General features: G+C 39.3%; 1 protein-coding gene across 5 annotated transcripts in view; it reads left to right on the forward strand.

Moving 5' to 3' along the window:
- The window catches only part of LOC124116808 (TOG array regulator of axonemal microtubules protein 1-like), a 75,186-nt gene that overhangs the window by 36,317 nt on the left and 19,330 nt on the right, over window positions 1–19,539 (forward strand). For 2 of the 5 annotated variants that reach the window (XM_046478322.2, XM_046478325.2), the window contains exons 4-6: window positions 9,803–9,874; window positions 18,718–18,756; window positions 19,037–19,215. In XM_046478322.2, the coding sequence (XP_046334278.2) occupies window positions 9,803–9,874; window positions 18,718–18,756; window positions 19,037–19,215 (290 nt within the window). Of the gene's footprint in view, window positions 1–6,293; window positions 6,506–9,802; window positions 9,875–18,717; window positions 18,757–19,036; window positions 19,216–19,539 lie in introns of those variants that run through there. The other 3 variants (XM_046478326.2, XM_046478323.2, XM_046478324.2) reach the window with 3 other exon arrangements.

The following is a 19,539-nucleotide window of genomic DNA, read 5'->3' on the forward strand; positions in this document are numbered from 1 at the left end:
GGGAGTTTATTCAACAGACCGTGAAAATAACACTGCTGTATCTTATTATTTATTTTAGATGATGCAGGCAAAGCTCACTTCTCCTGGCGGCCATTATCAAACGGCCAGCTAAAACACAACCCCGCGCTTACGTCTACAGGTCTCTTCCTGTAGTACGGTAATTAGTATTCTCTCCCTCAAGTGTATCCTCAATGATATAACCCACCCTCATTAATTACATGCTGCTCTTATCCAGCCTCACGGCTATGGAGCTGTGATAAAGAGTCCAAGTCATCATAAAGTAATTAGGGTCCAATAAAAACAATGCGCCGCCAAACCTCATACATATTATCACTGAAAGTCGTACTACAGACGGTTAATGTCAGATCACAATAAAAGCATTTCAATTGCAATAACATGTTCCAGGACCATGTATTCTCTTAGCACCATCGGATTTAGAAGCAATGGTCGTATAAAACAAAACAGATCTATTTAATCGCAACAGTATTCATGTTATTCCCACAAAATCACATAAAGAAAGGAGACATTAGGAAATACATGTGTATTATCATTTTTCGTCAGGTTAACAAAATTTTCTCTCCTTGTTACCACCTCCAGGTTCAGCTTAAGACGGGTCCTCCTTTGGTCAAAAGTTTGTTCCCCCTCTAATGAGTGTGTCACGCGTTGCACACGAGTGGCGGACGGGGTGCACACCCGTGTGCAACGCGTTGCACACGGGTCTCACACGCGTGACCAACCCGATGCACACTGGTTGCGTAACGCGTTGCCCATGCGTGTAAGGGGAATGAACTTCTAGGCAGTAGTGTATGCTACCCCGGGTTGTCATAAGTTGATTTCCTAGATAGGAGCAGTTAGTTGTCAACATGGTCAAGTTTGTCAGCTGCTTTGACATTTGGTGGTAGCTGATATAGATAATGCCATCTAACAGGGTTTTACCTTGACCTGCAAAACTAGGCGTCCAGAGGGCCCCCAATTACTAGTTTCAAAGGTCCTTACAGAATAAAATTAGGTCCTGTAAAGCACTGAAATACTGTAGTGTACTGTACTGTAACATTTGACAATTACTCTAATTACTGGACCTTTATAGTTCTTGTCTAGAATTTGGTACAATGAATATCATGAATGAAGCAATATATATTTTTTCTGCATCCATTCTATACATTTGTGAGTACTTGACGCACATTTCTGTTTGCATACAATCCTGTACCTGCATTATATGAAAATAGCAAATTTCAGCAACAGAGTACTTCCTGCAGCTGATTGATTGTTGTGCTGATCAATCGGAACTGGACAAGTTTTTTATGAGGAGATTTCATTAGAAACTTCTTTTGACTTGTTTTTTTTTTATGCCACTGAAATGAAACGTCCATCTGAAAATAACATCTGTGGCCGATATTTGGAAAATAGGACCATAGGTGACATGTGACTAAAACGGGATGTTCCCACGAAGGAATTGTTCCATTTTAGGATGGTTGGAACGTGACTCCAAGGGACATGGCTAAAAACCAAGAACTGTTCTGAAGAAAGGCATAGTCTTTTCAGGACAAATGTCAATACAGTCATTGTTTCATACGCCAGAATAATCATGTCTTTGATCAAGCAGTCTACCAAGATATATTCTGTGATTGGCCCTGGGGTGTGATATGCAATTATTACGCTGTAGTCAGGGATTGGCCGGTGGCTGGTTACTTTTGATCTTTAAAATTTAAAAAAAGAAAAAGCTGCAACAAACAGATTAAACATTGGAGATGTCTCTTCGGATCATTTCCTCCACTTCAATCATGTTCATAGAAATGAAATCATTATGTTCTTTGACAGCTTTACTTCAAAAATATTTATCCATTAGCCTGTCGGCCTTGCACTTTGTTTGCCTTCAGCTTCAATTGTGGAAATATCAATGCCGCTGATGTAAGTCACTGGGTGCATTCCAATTTATCGATGCCATGGAAAGTTTGGAAGATTTCCATGGCAAATCATTGAAATATTTACTATTTGATAGACTGAAGTTTTGTCGACAGAATAATGGATGAATTGATCTGGAAGGTGGACGAGTCAACACGATGCCACACTGCTTCTCTGTGCAACCCGACAATTGAAAGTTGGGGCAAAGTATCTTTTTGTGTCCGTATATGGCTATTTCTTTTGAGAGGGGTTTAAAGGGAAACAGCACTCCAAATTTGAAAGTATTGAAATATGTATCTTCTTTTTCTTCGCGGATTCAAAATTTGCTTATAATGTGCTATTATTTTGACTGGTTTGACTTGTGCTTGGCACTGTTCTCACTGCAATCGTATCAGAGGATTGAAGAATTAGAAAATATCATAACAAGGGATATAGACTGCCATGTTTTCGTTGTTGATTAATGAATACACAACTTGAAAGGGTGAAGCTATCAGTCTATGTCATATTATGCAAAGTGAAAACCTACGAAGTATCCCTTCCGAGAATTCAGGTTCAAACAGGTGATAACAAACTTGGTCAATAAAAATGTAAAGATTAATAATAATATAGATTTATAACCATGTGTATCTCCCGGTGATTTGGTTAAAAATTACCGAATGATATAACTTTTGATGGAGTGATTAGATGAATTGTATCTGAAACTATTATTTTATCAGAAATAATATATTCCAATATCGTGTATTTTTAGTTGCAGCTTTTACTATATATATTTTGGATCAAAATAATAATAATCATAAGAGCAGCACTTTGTAACAACGGATTGCTATTGACGGATAGTTTGGGCGTATGGCTCAATTTGATCACTTTTAATCCTGCGTTCTTTCTGTAGCAAATGACTGAAAACAAATACAAATATCATAATTACTACCTACAAAAATTATAAGTATAATATCAGGCAGTTACCTTGTTCAAGGAATGTATGTTAATATCCACATAGAGGCACAATATCCCATTCATCTGCAGCTGTACAGAGAAACTTGTTTGTTGTAACAATCTAATATTTTAAAGTATATGTAGCGTTTCGGGATATGATAACCTGTTTTCGTCTTTCAGCTGATCACGTAAGTTTGTTTCAGGTGTTTCACATCAGTGTCATGTCTCACTGGTCAGCTATGACATCCACAGTTCTTTAAAAAATATCCATTAAGTTAGATAACAATAAGCAGTCAGTCAACATATTACCTGGCTTATCCTTTGATCAAGTATGTTGTTCTTACATAGGCACCCCATGCCCAGATATGGGTGTTTTCGGTCTGCTTTAGTAAACCTACATATATAAACACCTACTTTTGACAAATCCTTTGTGCACGCAAACAGTGATTACCCCCGTGTAGTCCATCATCGTATTATCGGTATATCCTTTGATCAATGTTTTTTTGGCAACTCAACTGACGATTTCTCTCTTGCTGCACTGCCACGTGCATATTACATAACATGTAATACCTTCACAACATCAGACTTGGATTTATAGCCCAATCTTGAATTAAATAATTACTCCCGACACGAGAAATGTCAAATGAGAACCACTGATTGCTAAATATCCTTGACACTCTCAGAAGCAAGGCTGAACATTATTGAGTTATTTTGCGAAGACTGTTGGGTAATCTGAGTGGTTCTACCACAAATTATACTGTTATGAAGTATACTGACATATACACAAGTGTAGATTATACCATGAAACAGGGATGAGTGAGTGAGTGAGTGAGTTGGGTTTAACGCCGCTTTTAACTGTATTCCAGTCATATCATGGCGTGTCAGCTTAATGTGGGAGGAAAGCCCGAAGTGATGCAGGTCTCAGACGTTTACCACTTCGGTGAAACCCACGAGCACGGGTATGGTGCTGACAAACCTAGAAACATAATCGGGACGAACCGGGATTCAAGGGATGACAAGGAGGGAATAGTAGTTGTTGTATTATGTGCAATTTGCTTGCAAAATGAGTAGGGATAGGTATTGGAGGTTTAAAGTGTATCACAATATATTGCAATGCACAAGGATTCAATTTTTTTTTATTCAGAATCAATCTGATACATTAAGATATGAACTGAAGTTCATAAATGGAACAAAACAAGATGCTGGTACAACATAATGTTTAACTCAATCAATAAATACGCAGCCATCTTGGGGCCCAGTATGCTCGCTCCTCCTGGGCAGCAAAGGCATTTGGCAAGTATATACCTTTAAACACATTATAAAAGTCCCAATTTGAAATCACCTGATATATTGAACATGAAAATATGATATTGTGATACGTATAGTGTAAAGATTGAACCTCAATCCGATATTCCGATAATACCTCACACCCTTAAAAATGAGGTTCATAGGTGTTGAACTGAATTTCATTTGTGCAAAAATAGTATATACATGTTTTTGCTGTATACTAAACTCATTATTGTACATACGCATTTACACATGCAGATGAATTTGCAAGGTGAAAGGTTATGCAAAACACCATCCCATCAAACACTGTCAACGAAGTCCTCCAATTGCCCCATCAATGGTCCAAACGCCAGTTTGTTGCTAATTGGCATCTGGTGTTTACGCTGGCTAATTAAAACGGCGCTGGCAAACGACTAAGAGTTGGAGCATTGTTTCCCTTTAAGAGTATGGCGTTAGAAATTGACATGAAATTTTCATTAGCCATGGGGTATAGTCTGAAACATTTAGTAGCCCTGATGTAAATCAACTAGCTCTGGCGTGTTCTCTCATGGAGAGCTGGTAAAGTGAATGTTCAGTTTTTAGGTTCTATATCTATTCACCATATATTGTCTGGTCTGAATTACAAACTGCTTTTCATAAGTGTTGAAAGATTCTCCCAGATATTATTGTCATTCAAAAGAAAAAATAAGTTAACAGTCTTTATTTTAGATTCCGATTGTGACTTTGGTTCTGGTTGATGAAATCCTTAAACAATAAAAACCAAGAAGCATCGCCTGACAATGTTGGTGTGTCGGGACCAAAGATTTCGATTTGATTCCCCAAAGTGGGTCCTGTCTTCTGCCATTATATGTGTGGAATAATGTTCGAAGTGGGTCCTGTCCTCAGTCCTCTGCCATCATATGTGTGGAATAATGTTCAAAGTGGGTCCTGTCCTCAGTCCTCTGCCATCATATGTGTGGAATAATGTTCAAAGTTGGTCCTGTCCTCAGTCCTCTTCCATCATATGTGTGGAATAATGTTCAAAGTTGGTCCTGTCCTCAGTCCTCTGCCATCATATGTGTGGAATAATGTTCAAAGTTGGTCCTGTCCTCAGTCCTCTTCCATCATATGTGTGGAATAATGTTCAAAGTTGGTCCTGTCCTCAGTCCTCTGCCATCATATGTGTGGAATAATGTTCAAAGTGGGTCCAGTCCTCTGTCCTCTGCCATCATATGTGTGGAATAATGTTCAAAGTGGTGTTAAGCAATGCTTATTCTCTGAAGCTCTATTAAATATGTTCTTATAGATCCAGAATATGGCACATATGATCATTGTGAATGCATTCATTTGAAAGTACAAATTTGACTCCAATGAAAGTTGTGCAAATTTCATATCAATGACAAAAACTCACTTTAACAAAAATAATGAAATCTACAAAACTTGATTTTTCAACTGAATTTGCAAGAAACTGTTATGAGTTATTGAGAGTGATGATACCAAGATTACAATAAGAACTATGTTTTGTGAACGATCATTTGGAGACGACCGTCTGTTGCCACATTGTGAAGCAGGTTGTGGCACTTTGACTGGTTGGTAAGATGAAGCTGGCTTCAAGTGACATGTCAGTCTTGGCTACCAAGCAAAATCTTTGTCTTCAGCCATTTTGGCAAATAATAAGATTAACTTTGTGTTACAACAAAAGCTATGTATTTCCTTTAAACTTCTGTATTCATTGAATGTATCTTCCTTCCACAATACTCTACCTCTATTTGAGCCAGGTGAGCTAAATAAATATATTCATAACTTGTTTCTGTTGATGTGTTTAGTATATCCTGTTGAACGTGCTGAACTGATCATGAGAATTAATTATTGACAAGTTTATCTTCATAATTAGTAACATTATCACTGATACAGATAAGGAAATTTATCAACTGAAGGAAATGTTTAGTGACAGGTCACCACAACAGAGAGTAAAACACTGTATCTAAGATGTACCTGACATTCAAACTAATATTGACCTGCCAGCCCTTCACTAAAAAGTCCCAGGTATTTACTTTGCGTGTTATCCTCGTACTGTATAGTCAGATGCCTCTCTGCCCGAGCCTGACGGGCCGTGAGCCCCACCTCCTTACAGCACACGCTCAAGCGGCCAGAAGAAAAGCCTGTCCCGCGGTAGTGTTCAACTATTGATCCTCCTGACGGATCATGTGACCTCATTTCAAGGTGGCAGTACCAATCAATATGTAGATATAAATGTTAAGAGTTGCATGCCTGCTGGTCCATCAGACATTCATTAAAGAGTCGGGGAAGTTGGATTACGGTTGTGGGTACTCTGGTCCTCGTCATGGTGGGATGATTCTGCTCCTGCAGCCTCTGATGGGAGTTGGTTGTTCCAATTCGGCAGGTAGTACCTCCAACTTTCAGGACTTTACTGCTGGTTATCAAGCCATCATTGCATGGTACTGGGTGATTTATGTTCCTTTAGGATGAGAGGTTCTCGTGTTGACTACGGGACTTTGGAATTTCCTGGTTGTGTTAGGTCGGGTATTTCGCCACCTGTACCTGTGTACTGTGTGTTTCCGATACGATTAGTCAACACTTGAATCTTGTTTTATGTGCCATGTATTGTGTCAAGTTTAGGTTTAGAGTATTGAGATATTGAATTTGATTTACTTTGAAGTAAGTTTGAAATTTGTATTTTTTTCAACTGAAGTACATTTTGTTATGGACTGTTTGCATGAAGGCTTCAGTATATGTGACTTTTCTGCTCCTTATGTTAATATTAGGATCATGCGGAAACATAGAAGCTATAGCTGTTCGTGCAGCAGATCTGAGTTCAAGTAAACTATGTGGAATTATCAAGATTTTGATTTAAGTTAGTCATGAAGTGTGTTCCTTGAAACTTTACAAAATGCTTTCTGTGTTTTTATGAGATGGACATGTTAGAAATAACCATGGAAATCAAGGCATGGTAACCTCAGTGTTAGAGATATGTTGGTCCCTAGATTCAAGCACAACCCCCTCACTGAGATTGGTAGACTTTTTTAGTATGAAATTGGAAATATTTCAGGTAGATGTTGTAATGCTATGTTTATCCCAGTAATGTAACCACTCAACTGATATATTAAATAGCATTTATTATTCACATAAACTGTCTGTAACACGATGACGTAATTCATAATTAATTCACTACCCACGACTTGATGTTATTCATTGCTAACAAAATTGGCTTCAAATATTCAAGGCTGTTATGAAACCCACAGGCATCATAAATAAGCTTGCTTCTTTCACTAAAACTATCGGATTGCTAGGAAGTATTGACTGATTTTGTTTCCGAGTAGATGAATGTATTTATGGAAACCAAATCCTCCAAGTTTTTTCCTTCTTCACAACCAGTTTATCTGGTGAAGCTATTTGTTATGACGACCATTTTGTTCATTAAACAAGCCCAAGACGCAGCCATGTGAGACGTACTTGTCATTGGAAACAAAACAAAAGTAACCAGCTTTTTTGTTACGTACAATACAGCTATTTTGCGAATAGGCTTAGCTGGACGAGTGTTTACATTAGGATTCAAGTTTCAGAATTAGCAAAACAAGTGTGTGTTTTACAGGCTGGTTTGCTTTAGAGCTGACAGTTGACTCGTTATAAGCAATGTAATGGAATACTGACATGGAATAAGCTTTGTCAACATTATGTCCAACTGTTGTGTTAGATTCTGGGTGAAAATATTCATCTTTGAAGCTGTTGAGGGGATGATGTGTACTGTTTTCTTTTTGAAGGCATGTTTGTTTCCTACGAGGAAAATATAAATAAAATTACGAAGGTGTAAATGAAATCTGACCAATCCAAAGATTTGCTGTTGCTGTAACGACAGGTGTTTGAATGTGATAGACATCTTCCTGAACATTTACCTTGATAAATTTGTTTGATTATTAATATCGTTGTGATAGATTACTTTGACAAAGTATAGTTTTATAGCTTGATCAGTCATATGTGTTATAAAAAGAATGTTTGTGTGATTGGGGCAGACTGTTGCAAAACATGTCAGTGAATGTAAAAGAATAACTTTTTATCCAAACATCTTATCCTTACTTATGTAAAACATGTCCGTGAATGTAATGGAATAACTTTTTATCCAATCATCTTATCCTGACTTATGTAATGGAAGCCAGTTTTGATTGTTGGACTGTCATGATATAGTCCTTATGAGGAATGTAATGATAAACCTGATCTGTTTTGTAAAGGCCGGATTAGATAAATTGGAAATATGTAAATAGCATGTTATTTTTAAGTTTGTTAGCAGGAACAGATTTGCTGATAGTTGCCAAATTGGAAATTTCAATAAGAGTTCAGTATGGTATGTACTGTGTGATCTTGGGTTTAATAAGGTGATCCGAGTTACACCTGGTACATGTGTCTCACTCCATCCCAGTTTGTATCCACCCTACAATGTAATGCTCTGTTGGTTGTGAACTTTCACTTCGGTGATGGTAACAGGCGACGTGACATGTCTCGGACAGTGAGGAAGCTTATACTTTGTCATTGTTTGGGCAGTTGCCCTGGAAACAGCAGTGTATGTGTTACTTGTTTCACCTGCTGTACAACATTTGTCTATTAGGTGTAAATCAGGTTAGCTTGGGGAACTTTCAAATGTGTTTCTGAACGAATTTTACTTTTTGAGGAAAAAGTTACATGGTTGTCATGGTAAGGTAACCTTTTTTTTATTTCTTGATTTACGGATGGAGTGCTCTTTCAAGGGCCTATCGTATCCCAATTGCGTGGATTGATGCTTATGATGTCAATCACTGGATTGTCTGGTCCAGACTCGATTATTTACAGACCGCCGTCATATAGCTAGAATATTGCTGAGTGTGGTGTTAAAAAGAAACAAAACAAATCTTTCAAAGTCCAAATGTTGAAAAATTGAGATGTTTTACTTTTGTTACTCCAGAATATTTTTTATATACCTACCTAACTTTTTAAGACCAAAGTCAAGTAAAAACAATCCGAGTGGGTTTGTGGTTTTTAATTTGCCTACCTCACTTTTGAAATTGTTTGAAATCCGTAAACCAAAAAAAAAAAAAAAATGTTGCCTCAAGGGGTTGCTATTCACCATGTTCACAGTGCTTTTGTTTGTAATACCCATCATACTTCAAGTAAAGTTGCGATTCACTGGCTGATCTGCGTTGTGCTTTACCTGCGATGAAGGCTTGGTTTAAGTAAGCTGGTATATTAAGATGACAGGACAAGCCTAGAAATAAGATGGTGGGGACTCCAGAGCGGAGGATCCAGGAGCTGACTCCGATGGGAACTGTTGAATATGAAAATGCTAGAGTGGCCACTTCTTATCACAAGTGTTATGTAGCCCTGGAGGCTAAGGCAATGGTCACTTATCTTAAATAACGTAGTTGACTGTGTCATCTTTCCTGCCTGTGGGGATTTGTATCTCTGCTTTGGAGAAATGAGGAGAGCACCATAGCGCAGGTTCTTCTGAAATGTCATGACTTTAGTTCTGGATGATCCCAGGTTGGCTGGCAGTGGTCATTGAGGTGCTCGTTGCACAACTGGGGTTGTTTATTTAGAAGTGTGAATAAAACATTAAGTTATTGGTACGGTACATTTGAAAGAAACAAGAAAAATAATTATGTCCCCCAGATTTGTTGTCGCCCAATTATGAATTGCTTGGTGGCCATTGCAGATATCAAAGAAAATGGCTTCCATCGTCCTGACCACAAATCTACACCGCGGCCTTTCCTAGACCCAATCTCAGGTAAGTAATGTTCTCCCACCCCGCATCTACCCACCCACACTAGCCAGGAGTACTAGCCATCAATACTAGCCTACTAACAGCCTGAACCACAGCACTGTTTGATTTCCTTGTCTAACACATTGATTAACACATGAATGTATTACCAGACCATTGCCAAATGGGGTGTTGGGTCAACATGGGAAATTAACTTCATGTCCATTAGAAGTTTGCTTGAGGTGTGGTCATCAGCTGCTTCGTGTGCTGTATGTTTGATATGTGCGTTGCATTTGCTTTCTTTCTACAATTGCTATAGACATAGTAGACTAGTGTCCCGTGCATATTCATAATTGTCGATGTGTATGTTTGCTGTTGATTTGAGCGTGTAGGTGAAAGTTAGATAGACGTTAGTGTGATGGGATTTGTCTGGTTGTCTTGATAACTTGTATATCAGAATGTTAAACGTGATTTTGATATTTGAATTGTGAAGAAAAGGCAGACAGGTCCGCAGTGAATATTGAAATAACACGAGACAGAAAGAAACGTAGGACCATGTTGTGATGATGCGACACATTCATTCAGCGTAATACTCCTCTAGGTTCCGTTGTGATGTTGATCTAACAGTGTTGCCAGTGTCATAAATTGTCAGGGCTATTTTCGTAGCTTATTACCAGCTTTATGACATGCGTTGCCCATTTAGCTTGCAGGGACCATTGTCTGAAGTTGTTGTGTTTTCCTGTTCATTTGCTGGATAAATAATTCGCTTAAGTAGAATCTGCTTTGAACTATAGATGAAGGCTTGATGCACACAAAAATGAGGATACAGGAAGATTTCCCAGGTGTTTTCATATGTAGGCCTTGAAAAGAATAAAAGCTGAATGTTTCCAAATGGACTTACCTTAACATTCAGAGTAAGAGCTGACTTATTGAATGACTTTTTTAATGTGTTTTTTTGTCTGGAAACATTGTGTCCAACATTATGAAACTTTATGGGTACTGATAACGTTAATCTGTGTTTGATATTGGAGGGGTATTTCTTGTAAGGGTATTTTTTGTAAGATTTTCAAGGCTATAAGCTTTTATACCATTATAATCTCGGCCCCTGTCCTCAGAGCTGTCAGGGGCGGTCGGGTAGCCTAGTGGTTAAAGCGTTCGCTCGTCACGCCGAAGACCCGGGTTCGATTCCCGACATGGGTACAATGTGTGAAGCCCATTTCTGGTGTCCTCCGCCGTGATATTGCTGGAATATTGCTAAAAGCGGCGTAAAACATACTCAGTCAGTCAGTCAGAGCTGTCAATGATCACTCTAAGTGTGTGTAAAAGAATGACAGTTAGTCTTAGCGCTAAGAACGAGGCCCTGTAGTCTGTAAGCATTGCAAGAACATTATGTTGATGGCCTCACATCAACACGCCATCTACTTGGTGTCATAACGAGATAACTAGTTGTCACCCTGACGGTTGCTGTTATAATGTTCCATCTCATATTGTTGACCATGTTTGATGAGGACTGTAATGCCGGGATGGCTGGTTGCAATGTTTGTATCATCAGGCCATCAGAGGCAGCCATAGTTACAGAGAGAACAATAGGAAGGATTTGTAATGCTCTGGATGCTGCTCAAAGCTAATGAAGTGTGAGAAACATCATTATTCATATTCACTACTTCACAAGGAATCCTTGGGTTTGCATTTGTTTGTTTTTTTGCCTTGGCAACATACTTACTGGACTCGGGTCAAGCACCATTTCGCCACCAAGGATTCAACTAGTAGACAAAGTAAGCTATTCATCAACAACTGCCATTGTTTTCTCACCGTAGGGATGCGGTGCTTTTTGGAGTTGGAAGTGAAGCGTTCTGTCAACACAACTAAAGCGTTAAGGATAAGAGAGAATCGACATAATCTATAGTTTAATCCCACATCTAAGAATTGTCAGATTTGGAAGATAAGGTAAGGGCAGAGTGATGCATTTAATCAGCAATCAACATTAAAGGAATGGTCGCAGGGATATTGTATGCTGTTATTGCTATTTGATTGATCTAGTTGACGGCTGAATGATGGAGCAATCTCCTCACTGTTACTGTAGCATAATCTGTAAGCTGTTGGTGCTCGCACTCACCAGACCATAGGTAACTACTAATGGTACTGGATCTGTGCTGTGATTGTCACGAACAGGAAGTGTTCCTCAGTTTCTGTTGATGTCATCCCATCATCATGGGACTGGGTGGATGTTGATGGTGCTGGCGACTCTGTTGACTCGATTGATTGCTGTGAACACAGATAAGCATTAATAGTAGAGACGTCCACTTTCATTGTTTAGATATACCCACACGTTTGATGTCACTGATGTAACTATTATCAGCAATTGATTTTTGGTATTTGAGGGAGCAACTTCCCATCAATAATTTTCAAAGCTTTTGATGGTGGTGGGTGTGTCAATAGGGTGTTGCAGGTCATATAAATTTCATGGTTGTTTTTTTTAAATGTTTTTATGACTGATAATTACTTGGCTTCCATATCCAGTCTGTTCTAGCGGTGTTGAATTGCTTGTCAATGTATTTTCTTTGGCAAGCCTCATTCAAAGCAAATGTTTTGATGTAGTTCCCATGGTTGTGAGTCAGCTCTGCGGAGACCTGATAGAGGGGTCTGTCAGCTGTAGCTATAGATATGACAATCTATAACAGTATCGTATTGTACACTCGGAGCATTACTCAATACAACCAATTGATTGATGTAGGCGTCTATAGCGTCTTGATTTCCTACCCGGGCAGGATGTAACCATCTTAGCTGGTACTGTGTGTGCACTCTCTGACATGTGTTATCAACAGTGTCTAATCACAGCTTAAACTGGAGATAAGATCGTACAAGGAAACACTTTAGTCCAATGATGTAGGTAGAAAAACATTTGTCTGTTAATACTAGGGTTGGATATCGATCAATTATCAATAAATACTGCCTTGATCTTGATGGAATATTGGTGAATGCAGCTTTAAACCCTCTCACTCACTCAGAGGTGGTGTTGGGTGGTATATTTCTTATATACTAGCTCACCTTGTTGAAGATCTGTGTTTCACATGTGAGTACAATGTGTGAAAACCTGTGTTTCACATGTGAGTACAATGTGTGAAAACCTGTTTCACATGTGAGTAAAATGTGTGAAAACCTGTCTCACATGTGAGTACAATTTCACATGTGGGTATAATGTGTGAGTCTGAGCCTGTTTAACATGTTGGTACAATGCTTGAGAGCCTGTTTCACATGTGGGTGCAATGTGTGAGGGCCTGTTTCACTTGTGAGTACAATGTGTGAGAGCCTGTTTCACATGTGGGTAAAATGTGTGAGAGCCTGTTTCACATGTGAGTACAATGTGTGAGAGCCTGTTTCACATGTGAGTACAATTTCACATGTGAGTACAATGTGTGAGAGCCTGTTTCACATGTGAGTACAATTTCACATGTGGGTACAATGTGTGAGAGTCTGTTTGACATGTGAGTACAATTTCACATGTGGGTACAATGTGTGAGAGCCTGTTTCACATGTGAGTACAATTTCACATGTGGGTACAATATGTGAGTCTGTTTCACATGTAATGTGTGAACACTTGTTGGGTTCTCCCATGGTAATCTTGCAGGAATATTGTTGAAAGTGAAACAAAGCTCTGTCGCGCTTTGTACTTCTTTGGGTTCATCGTAGAACAGAAGCAAAATTCTGACCGGATAAATTTGACATAAGCCTGAACCATGTCTTTGGAAACAATTCTATGACTTTAGTAAGCATGGCTAATTATAGTACCTTTTTTTTCTTTTGAAAATGTTTAAAACATTGGAACACGATGCTGAAGATCTGGGTTTGATCCCCATTTGTTTCCCCAATGTGTGAAGCTGTTAATTGCCCCCTCTGTGATATGGCTGGAGTAATGTCAGATTTATCAGCCAACTGTATGCCCTTCTGTTCGGTTAGACTTTTTTTAGACAAAGACACTAGTGCTACCTTCACTCTGATAAAGACTGATCCTATGATTTCACAGTCACATGACGCTGATAGAAGTTTGCAACAGTTGAACACATTCAACAAGAAGTTACCCTGACAGGCCTGTTGTGATGTCTCCATAACATAACATACCAGACTTAACCCAGATAAACCATTATTCCTATGACAATGGCTTATCAACTGGTTAACTGATCACAAAGTCTGATATTGGTGGTTTTTTAGTCAGCATGATATTCTAGCGTCCCACCCAAACTCAGTGTCACCTGGCTATATTGTAGAAGTGATCTGGAGTTGCTTAGCTGGAGATAGTACAGGGATCTCACATAGAGTGGAGCTAATCCGGACGTTTTACACTTACTTCAGCCGGCTTGTTTGTGTAGGCGACGTTTAGTGAAGGTCTCACATGTCTGTTCAAAGTATTTAAGTAAATTGTGATTACTTGCACTGTTTATTCGCAGTGTGTCTAAGTATTATGAGTGTTAGAATAACAATCAGAGTTTTTGGTGGAGATTGACTGGCAATGTTCGTAGATTGCAATGAGAATTTATTAGTTGAATTCTTGGTACATGGATTATTTTGTGAATAATCCTTGTTAAGTAAAAAATAAGATAAATTAAAGACATCAGATTGCTAGCTCACCTTACTGAAAGCTATCATTGCCATGGGAATGGCCTAAATGGTCTAGTGGATTAAGTGTCTGCCTGGAGAGTGGAAGGTTGACGATTCAATCCGCGTTCGCATCATACCAGAAAACATTGAATGTGGTACTTGCTGTTGCCTGCCTGATGCATTAAGAGGATAAGATGACTGGTCAGGAAGGAGTCCGTCTAATGTGTTTGAGTTATCCATGTTGAACTGCGGCATGGTGTCTCAGTATTGTGTGTCTATGTTTGCTTGCTATGTCTCATCAGGTCGTTTTTCCTTTAGTTACAAAAATTGCCGTTGAGTTTGTGAGAAGTATTTTATGAAGTAGCACAGATCATAATGACTTCATGATGGATTTAAACAAGTGAAGACAAAATACTAAGCGTGGGCCATGGTGAATGTTCGAAGATTAAGTGCCCCAGGGCTTGTCTGGCAGTGTTGAAGGCCTACAGTGAAGAGGGTCACAGAACCTTCAATATGTTGAAGAAGAAGTGTTGTTCCCTATCAATTATTGCTGTAATTGATGGTACAGTGCAGCAGATTCAGGATGGCTGTTCCTCTGGGCTTCCACGAACAGGAGAGAGTGATTGCAAAGATGGTTCAACTTTAATTAGCTGCCGTGACATGTGTGCTGTTTGCAGGGAGCAGTAGGTGAAGATGTTGCTGAAGGGCAGAAAAATAGGAGTGTTACACTTTGCCTAATTGTTTTAACAGGTTCTGAAAGGGGTTGAGTGCTTAAGGACTCATTCCCAGAACGAAGTTATGGTTATTGTCAATTTTCCTGAGCTTAAGTTACTTGTTGAAGAATTGTTCCAAGTTCTGTACTCAGACATGGATGTTGTTCTGGAACTCATTGGTTGCCAGTTTATTCGGGGTGAATGAGAGGACACTCTTAGGGTGAAATAAGTCAGGTAATATCATGTGTTTATTTGAGATAATAGCAGTAAAATGATGAAGCCAGCATATGAAGCTTGTGCTCTTTGTGTATTGTTATAGGACTTCCAAGTATGATCGTAAATCTCTTGTGTATGAGTAATAATATGGTTATCGTAAATGAATTATGGCATCCCCTACTTACCCACCTGACTTGAGTTTACGAGCCATCTTGTTCTGTGTCACCACACATTTCTTTTGGGTACCTAGAAATTGGCTCTGCACGTCTACTGCATCTACTGCATCTACTGCATCAATGTGTCATTGCATCCCTGCACACCTGGGCCCTACTGCATCGATGTGTCATTGCATCTCTGCACACCTGGGCCCTACTGCATCGATGTGTCTTTGCATCCCTGCACACCTGGGCCCTACTGCATCAATGTGTGATTGCATCCCTGCACACCTGGGCCCTACTGCATCGATGTGTCATTGCATCCCGCACACCTGGGCCCTACTGCATCGATGTGTCATTGCATCCCTGCACATCGGGGCCCTACTGCATCAATGTGTGATTGCATCCCTGCACACCTGGGCCCTACTGCATCAATGTGTGATTGCATCCCTGCACACCTGGGCCCTACTGCATTGATGTGTGATTGCATCCCTGCACACCTGGGCCCTGCTGCATCGATGTGTGATTGCATCCCTGCACACCTGGGCCCTACTGCATCAATGTGTGATTGCATCCCTGCACACCTGGGCCCTACTGCATCAATGTGTGATTGCATCCCTGCACACCTGGGCCCTACTGCATCAATGTGTGATTGCATCTCTGCACACCTGGGCCCTACTGCATCGATGTGTCATTGCATTCCTGCACACCTGGGCCCTACTGCATCAATATGTCATTGCATCAATGTGTGATTGCATCCCTGCACACCTGGGCCCTACTGCATCAATGTGTGATTGCATCCCTGCACACCTGGGCCCTACTGCATCAATATGTCATTGCATCCCTGCACACCTGGGCCCTACTGCATCGATGTGTGATTGCATCCCTGCACACCTGGGGTCCCTGCTGCATTGATGTGTCATTGCATCCATCGGTATTTGGGCCCATACTGCATGGGTATGTTTTTTATCCCTTAATTACCTGGGCCATATTGCTCCGATATGTCATTGCATCATGGCGTATCTTGGCCCTACTGCATCGATTTACTGTTGCTTACCTGGCCACTATTTATAAGCAGTATCTGTACACAAACAAAGAAGCAATGTTCATGTTTTGTGTAGTCCCTGATGCAAGTATATAACAAAAGGTCTTATGTGATCAATATGTGAACAGTAAATGCATGACTAGACACTTGTGTGACATGGCAGAAGAGATGCCTCTTCCTTGTCTTGTTGATGAATACACAAGACGCTATATCATTATATGACGTACACTGCCACTTGGCTTTGAGACACTGCTGAAATGTTATGTGCTTTATGTTAGATTGTCATTGTGCCAGAGTTTGTTGTCTGTTGATGTCATTGTTGCGTACTGGACCAGGCTGCATGCTAAATTAGGGTAATAGAATTTAAATTTCTTTAAATATTTCATTTCAAAATACATCTTTTATGACTCCCATGTAAAAATTCAGTCATCAAGGATCCTATATTGCTGTAATTTAAATAAAGTATGTTGTCTTTTTTTTATGTTTGGGGCATAGTAAAATATATGTGCAATAAAATTTTACATGGCTGCTTGAGCTGTTGTTTATGACAGTACATTAAATTTATGAATTGCTCTCCACACTGTATCTGCAATCATTCCCCACCCATCCCACCCCCTACCCCACTGGTCTCTCAAGTGGAGTTTACGAGCGGCCAGGAGGACACTAACGTTGTGTATATCTCAAGTGGGCCAGATTACATATTACAACAAATTAGGTCACTCACAGGGGCTGAAATTATGAGAAATTGATACAGTAATATCCTTTGGTTAGTAAGATAAGGTTTTATATATCAGGAGCTTTATCTTTGAATTAGATCAGCGTGATAAAGAATGATCCTAAATCTCATTGTGACTTATGTGACCGCTCCAGTTGGGTTAGTGACGTTCTCCAGTGTTATTTCTGTTCTATGGTTTGGGCAGTCACATAAGTTTCAGCCGAAACCAGCAACCCCCCCTCCCATTATGCAATATCATATTTAATTCCTGGTGTAAATGAGTATCCATTAAAGTGTCCCGCTGATGTTTGAAATGGGAAAGTAGGAGTAGAGACAGTGTGTACCGAGGAAGTCGGTTCAGGGTGTGAGTGGCGTCTATTGCACTGTGCCTGCCCCTCGGGGTGAAATGAACACCCAAGTTACAGGGGAGAGGTGTTTGTTGTAGTTAGCGTTTCTAGGTAATTTACAGCCCACAGAGTGGTCGGTGTTGATCTAGCAGGTCCCCTACAGATGTACCATGTCAATATCATTGTGTGTGATATGTTCCTCTATCAATAATCTATTAAGGAGATATTTGTGTATTTCAGTACTGGCAAGTGTGGTTTACAAGGGTTGAGTACATTACAGTGTGGGAAATGATGTCAACCATGGGGTTATCTGATGACTTTATACACCCGATTTGGCTCCTCAAATGTATTGCTGGACATGAAATGTACAAGTATCTTGAAATCTGACACTAGATATATGTCTCAATGTTACAATTGGCAACACCTATCTGCATGCTTTGCTGTGTGACGTGACCTGCGTTCTTAAGAAGTGTTGTTACATTTGTTTGTGCTTGCTGTTGTCTGTTTCCAATTTCTCAATAGCTGACTCCTATTTCTGTACATTGATGACGATGTACATTCAGTTAAAAAGTTACAGTCATCAACTTGAAGTACGTCTAGTAGTCTCTATGGTTTGGGCAAGTTGATTACTGAAAGACGATAGTGTGATTAAGGACTATGTGATAAGCATAAAGTTAAATTGTCTTAAATGTTATGTCAAGTTGATGGGACTTTGCGTTAACAAATTGTCTCTGAAGTTTTTATCAGTTTGCTGTTATTATTCTGGTACAATAATCATGACCATATAAACAGAATAACCATGAACATATATATGTACAATAATCAGTCTTCAGAATTTATATAAAAGTCCAGGGCTCCTTTCAGAAGTATTCTATTATCATCAAATCATGAACATCGCTGGTAGCTCAGTATGCCCTTGTTTTTAACTATAAAAGTATGTTTTTAACTATACTGCAACCATTTGTTATTTGTGAAAAAAACATGAGTTTATGTATACATTTATATTTATATAGCAATATGTTAAAAGCCTGTGCACTTTGTGTGGTGTGGTTGACCTAACATGTGTGATGTTTTGATTGACAGCTGACCAGGGGTCAGTGACTGGCGACGACTCCCGCACAGGTACGCCACTAACTCCACCTGCACCTACATCATCCAAACACAATTTAAAATTCATATCAGGAAGAAATTAAAGGCATTTTAATGCTTGAAATAATGTTATGATAAAATTGTACTTTTCTGAATCAAAAAACTTTATTGGTAGTTCTTTTTAATTTCTAAACCAGTTGGTAATCATTTACAGTTGTAGTTATTTATATACGTTAGATCTTATGCTTGTTGGTAGACATTTTGTCAAATGTATGAGATCTGAAAATAACACAAGGTAACTGCGTGATTCCAGATGAAGACGAGACACCAATCTTCCTTAAACCAACACTAGCACGAGGGTCAGCAACTAGACGCAAATCCCCCAAAGTTCCCCCCATCAACACTTCATCTTCACCATCCTACTCCAACATCAGGGATGATGACAGTGACAGCGCCTACGCTGCATCGCTTGATGATGTGGGCGGACAGGAGGTAAGGGAGATAACTAGGAGTACAGTCAGGGTTTTCTATTGCTGGCTGTTTCATTAGCTAAGTGGATGCTGAGCAGGATAATATGCAGTGCCTGTTTTGAAGGACAGTGCTAAATTTGGAAAATAATGTCTTCATTTGTTACATGTTCATATTTGAGGTAAACAAGTGCAAATGTTCATAGAATATTAATAACTTAAGTTCCAAGTGAAATATGAGATTTGATTTTATGAAGATTCATATTGGCTACAAATATATTGCTTATATATATTACCAGGGTGAATTTTTTTCTTATAAAGGGAGACAACTCTTCACATAATTAATATT

Source organism: Haliotis rufescens, unplaced genomic scaffold, assembly GCF_023055435.1.
Source record: "Haliotis rufescens isolate VD_foot unplaced genomic scaffold, xgHalRufe1.0.p SCAF_72, whole genome shotgun sequence".
Taxonomy (NCBI): domain Eukaryota; kingdom Metazoa; phylum Mollusca; class Gastropoda; order Lepetellida; family Haliotidae; genus Haliotis; species Haliotis rufescens.